Source organism: Callithrix jacchus, chromosome 3 (assembly GCF_049354715.1).
Source record: "Callithrix jacchus isolate 240 chromosome 3, calJac240_pri, whole genome shotgun sequence".
Classification (NCBI taxonomy): Eukaryota; Metazoa; Chordata; class Mammalia; order Primates; family Cebidae; genus Callithrix; species Callithrix jacchus.
Window position 1 is genome coordinate 122,575,900 of NC_133504.1, and position 19,375 is coordinate 122,595,274.

Sequence of the window (19,375 nt, forward strand, 5' to 3'; positions counted from 1 at the left end):
TCAGGGCCTCCCTAATATTAGCAGGTGGTTGGTAACTCAGAGATCAGCAAGGCAAAGAGTGGCTAGGCAGGGGTCTAGGCTGGTGGGAGCATGGGGGTGCTGGGAAAGAGCTGTGGACTTCACTGAGAATCCCGAACAAAAAAAACAAGTTGGAGAATTATGAAAGTAAATTTTCCTCACAAAATGAAATGTTGGCGTTCGGGTAAAGGCAGAGTTGAAGGAACAATTTTACCTCCAGGTATACCAGCCTAATAAGAGTTCTGAACATCTTTGGAATTAATTTGAAACATGGTTTTCAATTGTGATGTCTGTGTAGGTGGCAAAATGTAAGTCAATCTTCATAATGCTTGAAAGTGTGAAGATTAGTCTGCATTGGCACTGGCTTTCTTTCTTGATTATATTTGGAGTGCAGCATAGGGAGTTTACATGGTGCAACCCCAGACACATTTCTAACCTTTAAAGCAGTTGGTTAATATGTGTGTTAAGTCAGCCGTCAGTGCACTCAAATTCCAAATCTGAAAAAGTGCAAGGCATAATGTTGTTTTGGGAAAATAAGCCATATGTTTTGTGTCTAAAATTTAAACCCTTGATATATTTCTCAACATGTTGATTGGAAAAACAAAATCACCAAAAAAGTGAAGAGGTAGTATAGAAAAGGAGAAATGTATTGCCAATACAGACAAAGAACTTTAAAATACCCTTTGAACAAATTTTTACTGCTATGACTCTATGAAATCTACCTCTATTCTGAGTGAGGGTGAGTATCTAACTCTCCAGGTGGAGTACATTGTGAACGATGTTTCTAGAGAAGTTAAAAAATTTATTATGTTCAGAACATGTAAAAATCTTTTTATTTAGAACATAATCCAGGAAGTAAATAAATTTTGCTGGTGGAAAATCAATTTCTCTGTGCTTCTCGAAGAGATCTTTGAAGAATGACAGTTTGAAGTGCTATCTCAAATAATTAGCCTTCCAAGGAAACCTATGAGTCTTGACTTGGCCCTGGAAGACGGGTTTTAGAAATAGAATTGGACTCAGTTTAAAAAAGAGAGAGTGATAGAGCCTGCTAATAAAAGTTTATGAGAATTAAAAAATTAAGTTGGCAATTGAATTGGAGGGTTCTCTATCTCTAGTTGCCATTCCTACCTACCCTGCAACAGACTACTGAAAGAGAGAAAATTGCATCTACAGTGAAACAGAATTCATTTTAAAAAGTCCTGAAAGGAGATTGAAACCATATATTGATGACCAGGAACTATTTTATTTGGGTGAGACAAGTGTGTCTTATCTTTCTCTCCTCAATAATTCTTTTTTTCTGGGTGAAGGTTTTTAAATCTTTTTTTTTTTTTTTTTTTTTTTTGCTCTTGTTGCCCAGGCTGGCATGCAATGGTGCGATCTTGGCTCACTGCAACCTCTACCACCTGGGTTAAAGCGATTCTCCGGCCTCAGTCTCCTGAGTAGCAGGGATTACAGGCCTGACTCACCACACCCGGCCTTTGTTCACTTCTTGTTGAACAAAGACGTTCAACAGGCATGTGCCACCACGCCCGGCTAATTTTGTATTTTTAGTAGAGACAGGATTTCACCATGTTGGTCAGGCTGGTCTGGAACTCCTGACCTTAGGTGATCCACTCATCTTGGCCTCCCAAAGTGCTGGGATTACAAGCATGAACCACCGCACCTGGTCAAGATTTTGAAATCTTGAGGTTTCCCCTAATATATGTGAACTGATATGTAGAAGCAAATAGGGTTAGATAACAGGATGTTTAAAAATTCATTTATTTAACAAATATTTATTGATTGCAGAGCATGTTTTAAGTACTGGGGATAAAGAAGTGAACAAAGGCCAGATGTGGTGACTCAGGCTTGCAAGCCCAGCACTTTGGGAGGCTGAGGCAGATGGATTGCTTGAGCTCAGGAGTTTAAAAGCAGCCTGGGCACCATGACAAAACCCCGTCACTACAAAAAATACAAAAATTGATCTGGCATCATGGTGCATGCCTGTAGTCTCTGTCCCAGCTGAGGTGAGAGGATCTTTGGAGCTCGGGAGGTTGAGCCTGCGGTGAGCTGTGATCATGCCACTGCACTCTGGCCTGAGCAACAGAGCAAGACCCTGTCTCTAAAAAAAAAAAAAAAAAAAAAAAAAAAGTGAGCAAAATAGATAAAAATCTCTACAAATAACAAACAATGGCTGGGTGCGGTGGCAGTGGCTCATGCCTGTAATTCCAGCACTTTGGGAGGCCGAGGGGGTGGATCACCTGAGGTCAGGAGTTTGAGACTAGCCTGGCCAACATGGTGAAACCCCATCTCTACTAAAAATCCAAAAATAGCCAGGCAAGGTGACAGGTGCCTATAATCCCAGCTACTCAGGAGGCTGAGGCAGGAGAATCGCTTGAACCAGGGAGGTGGAAGTTGCAGTGAGCTGAGATCATGCCATTGCACTCCAGCCTGGGCAACAAGAGCAAAACTCCTTCTCAAAACAAACAAACAAACAAACATAACAAAGAATACCTATGGATGCTTCAATGTGAAACATGGTGGGTCTAAAAAAGCCAGGAACAGGGAGAGGAGGTGGGTCTCTGCCTGCACATTTTGATAGGGTGGCCAGGGAACTGAGCGGTGGAATTTTATGAATGTCCTGAAGAAAGGGAAGGAGCCATGTGGATATCTGGGGGAAGAGCAGGCAGACCAGCAAGGGTACAGACCCTGAGGAGGGAGTATGCTTGGCTAGTTTGAGAAACAGCGAGGAGGACAGTGTGTGTGAAGCGGAGTGAGAAAGGAAGAGAGTAGTGTGACATGAGTTCAGAGAGAAGTAGGGTGGGGATGGGGAGTGCGTAGGCCAGGTCCCACAGGCCACTCTAAAGACTTGGACATCTGTGTCAAAGGTTGCAGCGGTGATTATTTGTTTGTGATGATCCCTTCTACACAAATCATTGAACTCCTACTGTCCAACCTATATTTTTCCAATGATGAAGCTGAAAGAGAGATTTTCTCTTTGGAATGTATTTTTGTTTTTGTGGTTCTCTGGCTAGCAAACTGTATGATGTGTAGGGTTACATTTAAGACTGTTGAAAGATTTCTGGTTTGGATTTACCCTGGGAAGGACAAATGCTTATTGATACATACTAAAAAATATTCAGGGAAATCCTACTTAATACAGCCTTGGTAATTACCAGTCAACAGAATATTCAAATGCTTGTTTGATAAACAAAAGCTGCAACTATAATTAGTGTGCATTTACTGATATCCTGTACACTGCAGCATTTCAAATTTTTCCAATTAGTGTACAACTTGTGTCTAGTAAAACACATAAATCTGACGTATATAACATGATGATTTTTATAAATGTATACACTACTCGGACCAAGCAAGATACAAACTACTTCCAGCTTCTACCATTCTCTCTCTTGCCCCTTCCTCAACCCAAGGTCATCATTGTTCTGGCCTCTATCACCATGGATTAGTTTTGCCTGTTCCTGAATTTCATGTAAAATGGAATCTTAGTATATGTATTCTTTTGTGACTGACTTCTTTTCAGTATGAAATCTGTGAGATGTATGTATGAATTCATACATCTATGTATGAATAGTAGTAATTTGTTGGTTTTCATTGCTGTGTAGCATTCTAGTATAGGGAAAAAAAGCAATGGATTTACCCATTCTACTGCAGGTGGACATTTGTGTTGTTTTCAGTCTAGAGCTATTTTGTCACACTTCAGTGGGTTTTCTTTTTTTTGACAGAGTTTTGCTTGTGTTGCCCAGGCTGGAGTGCAGTGGTGCCATCTTGGCTCCCTGATTCAAGAGATTCTCCCACCTCCGTCTGCCCTCCATCTCCCTGGTTCAAGAGATTCTCCCGCCTCAGCCTCCTGAGTATCTGGGACTACAGACAGGCACCACCACGCCCGGCTAATTTTTGTATTTTTAGTAGAGATGGGGTTTCACCATGTTGGCCAGCCTGGTCTCGAACTCCTGACCTCAGGTGCTTCGCCCATCTCGGCTTCCCAAAGGGCTGGGATTACAGGTGTAAGCCACAATGCCCGGCCACCTCAGTGGTTTTGCTTGATGATGACCCCACACGTTGCTGAGGTTTATCGAACTCATTGCCCCACACACCTTGTTCAGCTGTGTCTACTCTTTCATACCTCCCACCCTTGGCTGGTTTCTCTCTCTGCTGTTTAGAACAAGCCTGGAGCTTCTTATAGGAATCTGATCTCTACTTACATTTGACTGCAAAACTAAATGAAATAAGTGCTGTGCTTGAAATAGTTACGGTTCCCTTTATTTATGATTATTATCATTTTTGAGACTGGGTCTCGCCCTGCTGCCTAGGCTGGTGTACAGTGGTGTGATAATAGCTCACTGTAGCCTCCCAAGCAGCTGTGACTACAGGCACACACCCCTGGACCTGAGTGATCTCCCTGCCTCAGCCTTCCAAAGCGTTGGGATTATGGGTGTAAACCACCATGTCTGGCCTATTTTTTCTTTTTCTTCTTATTTTGAGACAGGGTATCCAGGTAGGAGTGCAGTGGTGTGATCATGGCTCATTGCAACCTCAACCTCCTGGGCTCAAGCAATCCTCTCATCTCAGTCTCCTGAGTAGCTGGGTCTACAGGCGCATGCCGCTACTCCCAGCTAATTTTGTATTTTTGGATTTTTTTGTAGAGATAGGTTTTTGCCATGTTGCCCAGGCTGGTCTCCAAATCCTGGAATCAAATGATCTACCCACCTCAGCCTCCCCAAATGCTAGGATTACAGGCATGAGCCACCAGGCCTGGCCTATTTTTTCTTCGTATAAAAGTGCTGGGTGTGGTGGCTCACACCTATAATCCCAGCACTTTGGGAGGCCGAGGTGGATGGACCCCTTGAGGTCAGGAGTTTGAGACCAGCCTGGCCAACATGGTGAAACCCCATTTCTACTAAAAATACAAAAATTAGCCAGGTGTGGTGGTGCACCCCTGTAATCCCAGCTTCTTGGGAGGCTGAGGCAGGAGAATTGCTTGAACTGGGAGGCAGAGGTTGCAGTGAGCTGAGATTGCTCTATTGCATTCCAGCCTGGGTGAAAAGAGCAAAATTGCATCTCAAAATAAAAATGTGCTTGAATATTGTAACCCTGTTTTCTTTAGAATCAGAGCCAGCTTTCTCTAGATTATGTAGCTGCTCTGGAAATTTCTAGTTACTTCTACGAAAATTGGATACTTCTTGTTGTGGACTGGAGTATGTTCCCCCAAATTCATATGTTGAAGCCTTTGCCTCCTCAGTACTTCACCATGTGACTGTTTGGAGATGGAGCCTTTAAAGAGGTGATTAATTTAAAATGAGGCTGTTAGGATGGGCCCCAATCCTGACTGGTGTCTTTATGAGAAGAGGAAATCTAGTCACACAAGAGAGACACCAGTGGCACATGTACACAGAGAAATGACCATCTGAAGAGATGCAAGAGGGTGGCCGTCTGCAAGACAGGGAGAGAGGCCTCAGAGTAAACCGGAGCAGGAAGCAGGACTGGACTCCAGAGGCGGGGCTTACACATCAGACCAGACTGAGGACTAGTTAAAATGGGGGTGGAGAGTGAGAAGGAAGCCCCCTTCAATCCCCTTCAATCAGACACAACCACCGTGTGCCACGTCAATTTACCATTGTCATGACAACACCCAGGAGTGACTGCCCCTTTCCATGGCAGTGACCCAATGACCCAAAATTTACTGCCCCTTCCCTAAAAACTTCTGCATAAATCACACCTTCATCTGTATCCACTTATGAGTGGGTATAAATAGGACTGCAAAACTGCCCCGAGGTACTGCTCTCTGCCTTCGGGGTAGCCCTGAGTCACAAAGCTATAACACTGCCTTTTCGATAAATCTGTTTCCTTCTACCTCTGTCTTTCCCTTGAATTCTTTCCTAGGTAAAGCCAAGAACCCTCACAGGCTAACCCCCACTTTTGGGCTCACCTGCCCTACATCAAAACCAACCTTGATGGCACTGTGATCTGAGACTTCTAACCCTCAGAAATACATTTCTGTTGTTTAAGCCACGCAGTCTGATATTTTGTTATAGCAGCCCTGGCAAACTAGCAGACCTCCTCAAATAATTTTTCATATGACATGAGGTAACATTTATAGAACAAGTAGCCTCTTTAAAAGTTTTTCATTTTTAATCAGGAAGCTAGCAAACTCCATTGTTGACCATGGTTTAAATGTGTCACAGACCAATTGTTCAGTAGCAGACCCCACACAGCCTACATATCCTTCACATCCTTCTGGCTAAGCTGTCTCTTGTTGGCATGTGCTGCTCACAAAGCCCTGCAAGGCGCTTCCTCACTGCTTAGGTGGACAGTATCCTTTGTGATGAGACAGGTGTTCAATGTAAGGTGCTGCCGTTTCCTAATTGTCCAAAAGTTGCTGCTATTTTGCAACTTTTGGACAATTAGGTGTCAGAGCAGGATTGGGTTCTGTGTAGAGGTGGAGATAATGGTCCCTCCTCAAATCTGTGCCACACTGTGTCATCTTGACCCCTACTCAGCACTGTTATGTTCAGAGGGCACCAACATCTCTTAAGACACTGACATCAGCTTCTGGTGCTCACTGTCAACTATGGTGGCTCAAATTCAATCCAAAAGACTGGCTGGTGGTGGTGGTTGTGGGAGGTAAATGCTAGCTCATTTCTTCTCTTTCTTCCTTTGCACCCAGACTTTCAGCTAAACTTTCTTCCACCTCTCATTAAAAACTAACCTTCCCCAAATAATAGTGCTCAGCTGAGTTTCAGCACAGCCTGTCTTTTTGCCCCGTCACTCTTACAACCAATGTGAGTCACTGAAAGGTGGTTGTTAGTGTGGGAAGGTGGGAATAAGATTTCATTTTTAACTTATCTTCAAGGGCATGGATACATTTGAGATTAATTTTTTGTGTTGTTTTCAATAATGCTCTTTAAATATACTTGAAATAATGTCAAACTCTAGAAGAGCTTCAAGAATAGTACAAACAACTCCCATATACCCTTTACTCAGACACATCAACTGTAAACACATTCTGCCACATGTGGTTTATTACTTCCTATCTATCTATCATATATCTGCATGTATATGCATATTTTTCCTGAATCCTTTGAGATTTAGTTGCAGAAATCATACTTATTTACCCTCAAATGCTTCAACATCTATTTCCTAAGACCAGGAATATTCTCTTACAGAATTATCAAATTCAGAAAGTTTAACATTGACAAAATCCTGTTACCTAATGCATGGTCCAAATTTAAAACTTGCCAGCTGTCCCAGTCATGCCTCTTTGTCCTTTATGGTGATCTCTCCCGCCCCTTCTGACCTCCAGGATCCAGTCGCAGATCATGCATTGCACTGAATTGTCAGGCCGCTTAAATCTTTAACCTTGGTCTTTCATGACATCTACATTTTTGAAGATGCCAGTTTTCCAAATGTTCCTTAATTTGAGGTTTTTTTTTTGATGATTAGATTCAGGTTATGTTTTTTGGGCATAGTTAGAACTTTAAACTTACAATACTATTGTTGTAATTCCTGCCTAAAAGCAAAAAACAAAAACAAAAACAAAAAAACATGCGTTAAAGAGTTCTTATACCCTTCCCACAGACTCCCATTGCTTCAAAAAGAGTTAGTTGATAGGAACTCATTTGAGAAACGAATTCACTTGGAGGTATTAGTGATTCCATGTTATCCTTCTAATTGGATAAACCTGCTGGGAATCTCTGTATTTAAAAAGCAACTTTATGAATCCAAAGGAATGATACAAAATTTTCTAAGTCACAAAAGCATATATTTTCTGCCCAAATAAGCCTTTTGCACTCTTAGGTCTATACTTTTAATTGCAGGTGTGGGCTGCTTCTCATACTCTCTGCATGTTTCAGGGTGAGGAAGAATGCAATTTTACCCAGTTATGTTGAAAGGCCCTTACTCTGAAACACTGTAGGAATAGCCTGCCTTCTAGATTAGATGCAGTGATTAATACATTGAAGCTGTTCATCCATCATTAGTTTGTCTTAGTTTACCTGAGGCTCACACATTACCTAGCAAGGCCTTCAAGGACTAGATTTCAGAACAGTTAAGCTTTGAATTGGAAAAATTCCAGCATTTGGGAAGAGAAAGTCCAGTCAAAGGTATGTTAGTTTTTGGCAGTTGCTGGCACCGTGAGGACACTGAGTATCTACGTGAGCGGTGAGCATGCCAGAATAAAGGAAGAGAGTCGGAAGGGGAGGTGGGTTTCAAACGCAAACCTTTATCTGTCTTCAAGTTTGCCCGAAGCTGGCCCTTTTCTGGTATGTCCCCGTTAACCAAAAAAAGAGAGCAGGTAGGGTTTATTTTAAAATATAGTTTAGTTTTTCTGATTAGGTTTTCAAATAGATTTTTTATTGAAACCTGTAAATTGGAAGCAAAAATCTTTTCTTAAAATGAATATTTTCTAGAAAGTGAATGAAATACATAGCTTTTTTCTCTTTTTTTAAAATCATTTTAATAAAGCAAAGAAACATAACATGATGATTTTATCTCTCTTTCCTTTTCCAGGGCAACCATTCCCAAAGTCCTGTCATGTCTGGGTGCTAATTTTTTTTCTTTCTGTTTTTGTAGCAGCAGTAGCAACAGCAACTTTTGCACATAGTTCATGGGAGGAACAAGTGCAAGCTGCTGACCACATACGCGAAACCAAAGTTCTCATGTTACAGGCAAGACGAGTGGCATAAAAAGGAAGCTGTGATTTACAGAGGGGTCAAAACAAATAACCAATGAATGCAATCTGTGGGATTTGTTTCTCATATTGCATCCTGAGAATACAAGGTTCCGAGGTTGAGTGAACTTATGTCTGTAGAGTTCTAGAGTTACCAGAATATTCTTGAAGCTGTTTAACCAGGCTTTCTGAACCTGGAATCATGTTAAAAGTTTGAGAAGAAGTATATCATTTTAGCCAGCATCTATCTAATGATAACGGGGAAACAGTGAGAAACTCAGCAAATTAATTCACACCAGCTGTTTAAGAAGTCAACATGAAAGTAAATTTAGATACTATAGTTTAAAAGTAATTATTTGGGGCTGGGGGCAGTGGCTCACACCTGGAATCCCAGCACTTTGGGAGGCCAAGGCAGGTGGATCACCTGAGGTCAGGAGTTTGAGACTATCCTGGCCAACATGGTGAAACCCTGTCTCTACTAAAAAAAAAATACAAAAAATTAGTCAGGTGTAGTAGCAGGCGCCTATAATCCCAGCTACTCAGGAGGCTGAGGCAGGAGAATTGCTTGAACCTGGGAGGCAGAGGTTGCAGTGAGCTGAGATCGTGCCACTGCACTCCAGCCTGGGCAACAAGAGAAGCTCTGTTTCAAAGAAAAAAAATATTTAGGTTAGATAAGTCAGTTTATATTTTCAAAGTATTATCTACAGTCAGACTCCCCATAACTTCTTAATTGCTTTAAGCTTTATAATTTCTTTTAAAGTTTATTTTGTAAATGCATCTTGCTCTGTACATTTTCCAATGAATATAAAAATGATGTTATCAGTGTCTTCATGTGTTTTATAATGATCTCAATTTATTTAAATGCTGTGTAATTTAGAGGAGGAGATGGATTCTTTCAGCATCTCAGTATGGATAGGAATTACTGGAGCTACCCATTTTAAGGTTTTATTTGCATAAATATTCTTGACCATAAGAAGTTGAGGATAAGATATATTGTCCAATTTTGCAAACATCATTAACCTGTGGTCCAATATCTTCACTGCTGAAAAGAGAACAGTTTCTAGTCAGTGGTGTTTAGGAGACTTAATCTTCAAATCCGATAGTTTTAGTTTGGAAATCTTTTTGTTGCTTTTTCTGAAGGATTGGCTTTTTTTTTTTTTTTTTTTGCTTCAGTATGTTTGGGTTTCTCTTCTCTCTCAGATTTCCTCAGATGAGCTTCCTCTCTGGAGTCTTCTTCTGAGGAAATATCTACCAGGAGTAAGGCGACGGCGTGGCCAATAAAATGGCCGGAACGGAAAACGGTAGTTACACCTTGAAGGGAGGAAAGGTCTGTTTGGAAACCGAAAATAGACTCTGGGCCTTTGTGGAAACCTTCGTGGAAAAAAAAGGAAGGGACACCTGGGTGTCTTTGTGATGGGCTGGGCCCTTGTTACTGGACTCCTCGTGATGGGGGGAGGGGTGAGTGTAAAGACCTGGCAGTCGGTATGGTCTGCATTATTTTCTGAGTCTCCAGGAGGGGTAAATACCTCTTCTTGTCCTGTGGAGAGGAAAACACAAGTTGGGAAACAGGTCTGGTAACAGAAGCAGAAGGGTGATGGATACTTTAGAGTAGTGGCAGAGGAGAAAGCTGGGAAGAGATAATTGGAGAAGTCTCAATGTATATTTGAAAGAACTGCCCACGTTCAATAAAATGAAACACAAGGCCGGACGTGGTGGCTCACACTTGTAAAACCAGTACTTTGGAAGGCTGAGGTGGGCGTATCACGAGGTCAGGAGTTTGAGAACAGCCTGGCCTACACAGTGAAACCCTTTCTCTACTAAAAATACAAAAATTAGCCAAGCGTGGTGGCATGCACCTGTAATCCCAGCTACTCGGGAGGCTGAAGCAGGAGACTCGCTTGAACCTGAGAGGCAGAGGTTGCAGTGAGCCGAGAATGCATCACTGCACTCCAGCCTGGGTGACAGAGCTAGACTCTGTCTCAAAAAAAAAAAAAAAAAAAAAAGAAACACAGACACACCTGATGACCCAGCATTTCCACGGTGGGGAATTTACCCAGGAGAAATGAATGTTTATTGTCTACAAAAAGACTAGTTCAGGGGTGTTCACAGTAGCCTTATTCATAATAGCCTAAATGGAAACAATCTAAGTGTCCATCAACAGAAGAATGCATTAAAAAACTGTATATTCATACAATGAAATAGTACTCAGCAATGAAAAGGAAGAACTAATACCCAGAGCAACATGGATAAATCCCATGAATGTTATGTTGAGCAATAGAATTTAGACACAAAAGTGTACATACTGTACAACTCCCTTTATATGAAGTTCAAGAACCAGCAAAACTATAGCTTAAAAAAGTCAAAATAATAATTCAGCTTAGGGCACAGAAAGGTGTTTTTTAACAGAAACTGTAGCCAGGGAACTCTTTAGAAATGTTTTATGTCTTGATCTTGGTGGTTGTTACACAGATAGGGTTATCTATATATCTCCATGTATATACACAGGTGTACACACACGTATATACATTTGTGTGTATATGCATATATATGTGTACACATGTTTATACACATACACATATTTATATGTAGGTATATGTAAAATGTGATCAAGCTGTACCTTTAAGATGTATGGATTTTATTGCATGTAAATTATAACTAAATAAAGAAAATTCAGTTTAAAAAAAGAACTTAATGTTAAGAAAATAAAAATAACTACCCCCAAAGGCCATTAATTCAAAAGTTCTGCTTCAACTACCCAAGCAGTGAAATAATTCCCTAGAGGAAGGGAGGGGCCATCTACAAGCAGCTGGAGAAAGAGCACTGAGAACCAGGATGCAATTATTTTTTGAGAAGAAATTTAAATCAAACTCAAGTGTCATAGTCTTCCTTGGCTGTATCACTGAATCAAATTGACTAAGAAAAAGTAATCTTTCCTTTAGAAAATTGTTCCTTCATTCCCTTAGAGACTTACATATACAGCCTGGAAAGGGCCGCCCGCATAAATGATGATAAAATGAACTTCCCACAAGAAGTTGAGAGTACTGAGGCACTTATAAAGGACTAGATTCCCCTCTCCTTCAGGACAGTCGAATTCAGGTTTCCTGGTTGTGTTGAATGGCTTGTTATTTGCCTATGTCCGTGGTCCCTCCTACATATTCTGTTTCATCCAGGAACCCCGGAAAGGTCAGTACTACACACCTTCTGGCTATGGCCGATTGGACCTCTGATAGACACTCAATTCATTCATTGGCTGCTCAGTGACCAATCAGGAAGGTGTAGGGCAGGGGGCTTGAGTGTCTGGTTTTGCCCTGTGGAATGTTGAGAATGCAGAGAAGCCAGTCTGCACATAGAAGCAGCAAAACAGGGAAGGCCTCTGGGAGAGAAGAAGAGACTAGAGGCCTTGTGCTAACAGAGTGATGTTGGGAGCAGCAGCCTTGGTGTTTGCTTTTGTTTTTTCTTGCACCGAGTCTCGCTCTGTCGCCCAGCCTGGAGTGCAATGGTACCATCTCACTGCAACCTCTGCCTCCCGGGTTCAAGCGATTCTAGTGCCTCAGCCTTCCGAGTAGCTCACACCCATATCCGGCAGGTACCACCATGCCCAGCTAATGTTTGTATTTTTAGTAGAGATAGGTTTCACCATGTTAACCAGGCTGGTCTTGAACTCCGGTTTTCAGTCTGCCCACTTCGGCCTCCAAAAGTACTGGAATTACAGGCGTGAGCCACCGCGCCCAGACAGCCTTGGTAGTTTTGTTTGTTTATTGGTTTTTGAGATGGAGTCTTGATTTGTTGCCCAGGCTGGAGTGCAGTGGTACATTCTTGGCTCACTGCAACCTCCACCTCCTGGGTTCAAGCCATTCTTCTGCCTCAGCCTCCTGAGTAGCTGGAATTACAGGTGCCCGCCACCGCCCCCAGCTAATTTTTGTATTTTTAGTAGACATGGGGTTTCACCATGCTGGCCAGGCTGGCCTCAAACTCCTGACTTCAAGTGATCCACTCGCCTCGGGACTCTCAAAGTGCTGGGATTAGAGGCATGAGCCACCATGCCCCACCAGTTTTTGGCTTTTCAGGGAGCCCTAGCTATAGTTAAGTTTCTTGGAGATATCCTTATGATAATCAGTACACCTCCAGCTCTACTTGTCTCTAAAGCTAGCTTGAATGGGTGTCTGTTCCTTGAACAAAATACCAACTTCTTCTCCCATATCTACTCAGAGTACATTGAAATTCTATGACTGAAACTAGATTGAGACACTTTAAACTACAGAAAATGACCAAATCCCACATTAGTCGTTTTTTTCTGGTAAGTTCTGAACCTTATAGGAAGACATTCTGCCAAGAATCTAGTCCTAGGAAATAAGCTAGCTTCTGTTTTAAGCCCCATCTTGGCATTTTGCTGTCAGCTCAGGCTTAGTGAGGCCTTGAGCTGTGCCACCAGTTTAACTGTGCTCCAGCTGTTAAAAACCACCCACCCACCGCGTCTCGTGCTCATCTCATTTCTAGAAACCTGAAGCTACTCTCTAAATCTTCTAACAGTTGGGTGTTAGAGCCTGCAAGGCAGATTTCCTCTGACTCTGGGATGTCCAGTAGTGTTCAGTGCTCTCTTTTTCTGGGAATTTTCCAGGGTGTAAGATCAAGGTATAAGCTCGCTTCAATCACTTACCAGAAATGTGGGCAGGACCACATAAAACCACATTCTTCCAAGCAAACTAGACCTATGGTGATTTTATCAGGTCATTAGTTAGCTAGTGCAAGTGTCCTAAAATGTGGGAGCAATAGTGATTGGTTTGGGAACCTGTCACATCTTACAAAGTTAGGGCCACACATCTGAGAAAGTGGGTTGATGCTATTTATGATCTCTAACTTCAGCTGATCTAACACTGCTCATTAATTCTTTTGTTTCTCTTTATTCTCTCTTCCTTATCTTCAAAACCTTGGCTATGTCCTCGAATTTCCCTTAAAATGTTTATTCTTCATTTATCTGAAGAATTTTCTTTGAAGCTCTCTTTACCTTTCTAAGATGATTAATTAGCTTCATATTCCAGAGAGAAAGCTGAGGTAATCTGCCATGAACTTCTTTGGTTCCTACTCTTCTCTCTTTAAAATCTGTACACCTTCTGATTCTGCTTCTTCCCCTATTTAATCCTTTGGAATCTAACCTGCCTCCTCCACTCTACAAAAGCTACTTTGGCAAAAGTCATCAATTGTCCTGGGCTTCTGAGAAGGTGGTTACAGATGCCGAGAGCACCATTCTCTGTCCTCTTTGCCTGGCAAACTCCTATCTGATTTCAAGTCTCTTTCTTCCCCCTCTCTTTTTTTTTTGATCTGGGAGGCCTTTCCTACCCAGAGGCTGGGCTTTCCTAGCACCCTATGAGCCCACTTTCATCATACTCATAGCTGTGTGATTATTATTCAGTGGTTATATTCCTGCTCCACTGAAAGATCTATGTGACTGTCTTGTAGACTGCTGCCTCCTCGTCCCTAGCACAGTGCCTGCAGTACAATTGAATCGACTGAGAGAAATCTCAGTTTCTGTAATTGTAAAGTTAACAAGTTCCTCCCTCTCAGGAGTAGTGTGTTGAATAATAAGCAAATATTTCCCCTTATGTAACATACTGACATGCTATCAAAGGCATTGGATGTCAAAGACGAAAGCTCTACTGCAAGCTCAATAAGACCAAAGTAGGTCAAATATTTAAATGCAGATTAAAAACATTTTGAGAGGCAGAATAGCGAAGTGTTTCAATGGATAGGCTCTAGAGCCAGGCTCTCTGAGCTCTGCCATTTAATAATTGGGTGAACACAGATAGATTCCTTAACCTCTTTGAGTCTCACCTTCCTTCTTTTTAAAATGAAGAAAATAATACAACCCATCTCATCATTCCCTTGTGAGTGTTATTGAAAATGAAATGTGTAAAGTGCTGAGAACATTGCTGGACATACAGTCCACCCTTAATAAGTGGCAGCTACTGTTACTAATCTTGAATGTTATGAAAACATTCTGTTAGCCTGAGCCCCATTTTCTTAGGCCCATAAAATCTGTGCATTAAAGATGGGGCTACTGGGGCACATGTTATTAGAATAGGACCTTCCGATGACAGAGACGGCTGACTCTTGTTCACTGCATGTGTCTCCAGCACTTAGAATAATTCCTGGCTTATAGTGATGCTCAGTAAATACTTGATGAATTGAATGGTCAGACAGACCTTGAATGTTTCTCTCTGTATATTTTTATGGAGTTCGTGAGTATTTCAGTCCCAGAAAATCTGTAATAATAATTTATATTAAAAATTTGCCAGGTGTGGTGGCTCACACCTATAATCCCAGTGCTTTGGGAGGCCAAGGCCAGTGGATCATTTGAGGCCAGGAGTTTGAGACCAGCCTGGCCAACATGGTGAAACTCTGTCTCTACTAAAAATACAAAAATTAGCTGGACGTGGTGGCAGGTGCTTGTAATCCCAGCTACTCAGGAAGCTGGGTCAGGAGAATTGCTTGAGCCTGCGAGGTGGGGATTGCAGTGAGCCGAGATGGTGCCACTGCACTCTAGCCTGGGTGACAGAGGGACACTCCATCTCAAAAAAAAAAAAAAAAAAATTAGAGTATAATAGAAGAAGGCAAAATATTGCTTGGAATTTGAATGTCAGTTTTAAGGTGGTTTATTATAGTCTAGACATGAAATTCATAGCATACAAACAACTACTTTAAAAACAAGTACTTTTTAAAAAAAAGGTAATGATGAAAGACCTTTTCTTATAATTACCTATACTCTGTGGTTATTTGGGCAGACAAAGCTGGCTTGCAGTGAACTACACTGATTTGAAGAGAAGTAAACTTTATACTTGAAGTTTAAGTGTGCAATGCTTCCCTTACGTGGCGCATGGAGTCTTAGAAAAATTCTCATGTGCTTTCAGACTTGAACCAGAAAGAAAAATAAGTTCTGTGATTGATTGACTCACAATAACTGCAAAACTCAATTTATTTTGTAGACTCACACAATGACTATCTTGGTCAAATCTCTAATTTCACAGATAAAAAGTCAGAGCCTAGAAAGTATCACATAGGCCTCTTTCAATTCTATGCTGTGAGTCAAGTCATTTCAACATGTCCAGATTACTACATTAGGGGCTATGGCAAATGCAGAGATGATTGAGATTAGGAGCCTGAGCTCAAGGAGCAGGCAGATGCTATGAAGATGGCGAGCTGCAGTGCGGAGCAGATGCCAAATGTGCTGTAGGTGATGCACAAATAGCTGTAAGAATTCAAAGGTTTTAGAAACAGAGATTGCAATTTTAAAATTATATGCCTTAACAAAGACTTTGTAAAGGCAAAATCAATGGCATTTAAATATTGTGCCTTAAAGCAGAAATGCAACAAACAGAGGTGAAAGCAAGAGGAGGGAGCAGCTGTGGTTGCTGCCATGCAGGAGCGAGAAGAGGGTGAGTTTGGAGATCCACACATAACTTTGTTGGGCAGACCCAGGTGTGTGTGAATGAATGACGAACTGGAAGCAGGGCTGCGGGGATAGAATGAAGCAACATATGAAGGACTTCGAGGGATTGCGAACAAAAGTGAACCAAATTCAGAAATCAAATCTGATGTTTCGATGGGGGTTTTTTGTTGTTGTTGAGATGAAGTGTCTCTTTTATTGCCCAAGCTGGAGTGCAATGGCGCGATCTCAGCTCACCGCAACCTCTGCCTCTGGGGTTCAAGCAATTCTCCTGCCTCAGCCTCCCAAGTAGCTGGATTATAGGCATGCACCACCATGTCAGGCTAATTTTGTATTTTTAGTAGAGACAGAGTTTCCTCCAGGTTGGTCACGCTGGTCTCGAACTCCTGACCTCAGGTGATCTGCCTGCTTCAGCCTCCCAAAGTGCTGGAATTACTGGGATGAGCCACCTTGCCCTGCCTCAAGGGGTGTTTTTAAGATGTGAATAAAATAAATCTCTAATCTTATAACTTGTTTAACTACATGTTTACAAAGCCTCATGAAGAGTGGATCACTTTCTGCAGAGAAGGTGGCAGGTGGCTAGTTCTGTTTTATGATGCTTCTTTTAGAGGTCATTTTTAGCAAGTAAGTCTTGGGGGCCTTGTCTTGGGATTTGCGGGGCAGGTTTTGCTCATAATCTGTGCCCTGTGCCCTGTTCCCTGATTGCCAGAGTGTGTGCAGAGGTTGGATCAGGGGTCTCTGAGTGTTTCACGAGCAGCTCTGATGTCTCTCCCCCCTCCTGTCTATTGTGAGCTCTAAGGGATGGGAACCGGGAATCTGCCCAGGCATGAGCAGGGTTTGGTTGAGCCCCTGCAAAGGCCCCTCCCCAAGACATGTGAAAGGGGGCAAAGGGCTCTGTCTGACTCCTAGGTCCCTCTTCCCTAAACAGCATCTAATTTTGGAATCAAAATTAACTGTGAAAAAAAGATTAGATCTAGGCTCCCCAAGATTTCCTCCTCTTTTCTTTCCCTCTTTTCCTCCCTTCCCCAGCTTTTTCATTCCTTTCCCTAGGGATTTGCAAACCAATTCAAAGGCTCAGTACACATTTTATAGTGGGAACAAAGAAAGAGAATAGGAAGAGAATAGGAAATGGAATCTAATATAATCCTAAAGAAAGAAACCTGTGCCCACCTGTGTGGCACCAAAATGCAGCTCAATAGATGTGTTTAAAGCAATGAACAAAGACTAAATACCCACCATGTGCGAGTTAATATGCTGCTGGAGATAGAAAGTGGACAGTGCTGTAATTCAAGGTGGAATGGTTAGCTTTGTAACCATAGTAACTAGTGTTTGTATAGTGTTTTTAGCTTGAAGAGTTTTTTCACAGATGATAGCTCATTGGATCCTTGCAAACCCCATAGCAATGGATATTATTAATTTTGTCACTTCACATATGAGGAGTCTGATGCTCAGAGACGTTAAGCATGTCTAAAGTCACAGAGCTAGTGCTGAGACGAGGACCAAGGTCTTCAGATGACAAAATCTAACCTCCTTCTTTTTAACCACACAAGCTGATGGAGGCTGAGGTAAATATTTCCAACTTATGGGAATGTGCAATCATGGAGCCAATTTTATCTTTTCATACAGCTTATTAATTAGTGGACCCACAGTAGAACAAAAGCAAAACCCTTACCTTCTGCCACAGTTACCACCAACAAGCAGACCAGTAACCAGTAGGAGAAGCCGTGTCTGCAAGCCATGGCTTCTATGCTGAGCAGTCACTGCCTTGAACCTGATGTTGCTTTAAAGTGGGGGAGTGGGTGAGTCACCAGCAGCCTGATTCAGGTAATTTGCATTAGCAGGGAAGCCCACAGTGATCAGGTGTGGTCCACTCCGCAAATGCAAATTATCTGAATCAGGCTACTGGTGACTGATTCCCTGTGGTGTGAGGGTAAGAAATAAGCAAGGAAATACCAGACAGTTTTTGTCAACCAGAAGCTTCTTGTAATGACAGCCAGATATCAATCATCTCTCCCCAGAGGGGGATTTTGGACAACCATGCCTTCAACCATCCTTCTAATCCCTTAATTATTCTCCCATGTTAGTGCCTTTTAGTTTAGTATATGGGTCTTCCTCTGCAAGAGAAATAAGCAACAGTCCAGAAATATGCAACAGTGCTTCGCTCTGTGCAGCTTACCTACTTAAAAAGCGAACAAGATGGGGAGGGCATTATTCAAAGGCTTCTGGACCCCTGTGGTTTGCAGTGGACAGGTGGGGACTGTTCTTTGGTGCCCAACCGGGGCTTATGCTGCTTCTGTGCTCTGCTTTTGTCCAGGAGGCAAGGGCAGAAGAATCAGGAAACGATCTTCCCTAGTGATCATGATGGGCACTGTCTAAGCAAACATAAAAATTTGGGAGAGTAACTTAGTGAGTCGTCCTGTCACGGCTCCTCCTGATTCACTATATTGCCTATAAGATGGATGTGCTATGTCTACGTCCAGTTGGTCTCCTGAGAGAAAGACTCTATCAGCCGCTGTATATGTGAGAGGGGATTGTCACAGGTGATTAAGAACATGGACCTTGGAGTTGGGAAAAATTCCAGTCTTTGTTCCTTTTCTTGCTAGCGGAGTGACTGTGGTGAGTCCCTGAGACTTGCTGAAGCCTCAGGGGTCTCATCTGTAAAATGGGACTTGTAGTACTACCCTCAGAGGAATGTTGTGAATTAAGGAGATGCTTTTTTTTTTAAAGTTTTTAAATTTTAATGTATTTTTGGGTACAAGCGGTTTTTATGGATTCTATAGTGGTGAATTCTGAGATTTTAGTGCCCCCATCACCTGAGCAGTATACACTGCACCCAAATATGTAGTCTTTTATTCCTACCCCCTCCCAACCTCCCCCACCCCAACCTCTAAAGTCCATTATGTCATTCTGTATGTCTTTCTGTCCTCTTAGCTAAGCTCTCACTTACAAGTGAGAACATATGGTATTTGTTTTTCCATTTCTGAGTTACTTAACTTGGAATAATGGCCTCCAAGTCCATCTAAGTTGCTACAAAAGACATTAATTCATTTCTCTTTATGGCTGAGTAGTATTCCATGGTGTATATATACCACGTTTTCTTTATCCACTCATTGGTCGATGGGCACTTAAGTTGGTTTCATATAAAGGAGATAATTGACATACAGCTCCAACCACAGTGCCTGGCCAGTGAAAGGGAGTGTTTGTGATTATCAGTAAATTATAATAACCCCAACCGATAATTTATTCTCTTA

The 19,375-nt window shown here is 42.0% G+C and overlaps 1 protein-coding gene across 1 annotated transcript; it reads right to left on the minus strand.

The window, feature by feature from the left end:
- Positions 1-7,019: 7,019 nt before the first annotated feature.
- Positions 7,020-17,883, minus strand: ODAPH (odontogenesis associated phosphoprotein). The gene is made up of 2 exons (XM_035293555.3): positions 17,797-17,883; positions 7,020-10,220 (listed from the first exon to the last, which is right to left on the minus strand). The coding sequence occupies exons 1-2, from the start codon at positions 17,861-17,863 to the stop codon at positions 9,880-9,882; spliced, it is 408 nt and encodes a 135-aa protein (XP_035149446.1). The 5' UTR covers positions 17,864-17,883; the 3' UTR covers positions 7,020-9,879.
- Between the last annotated feature and the right edge of the window lie 1,492 nt (positions 17,884-19,375).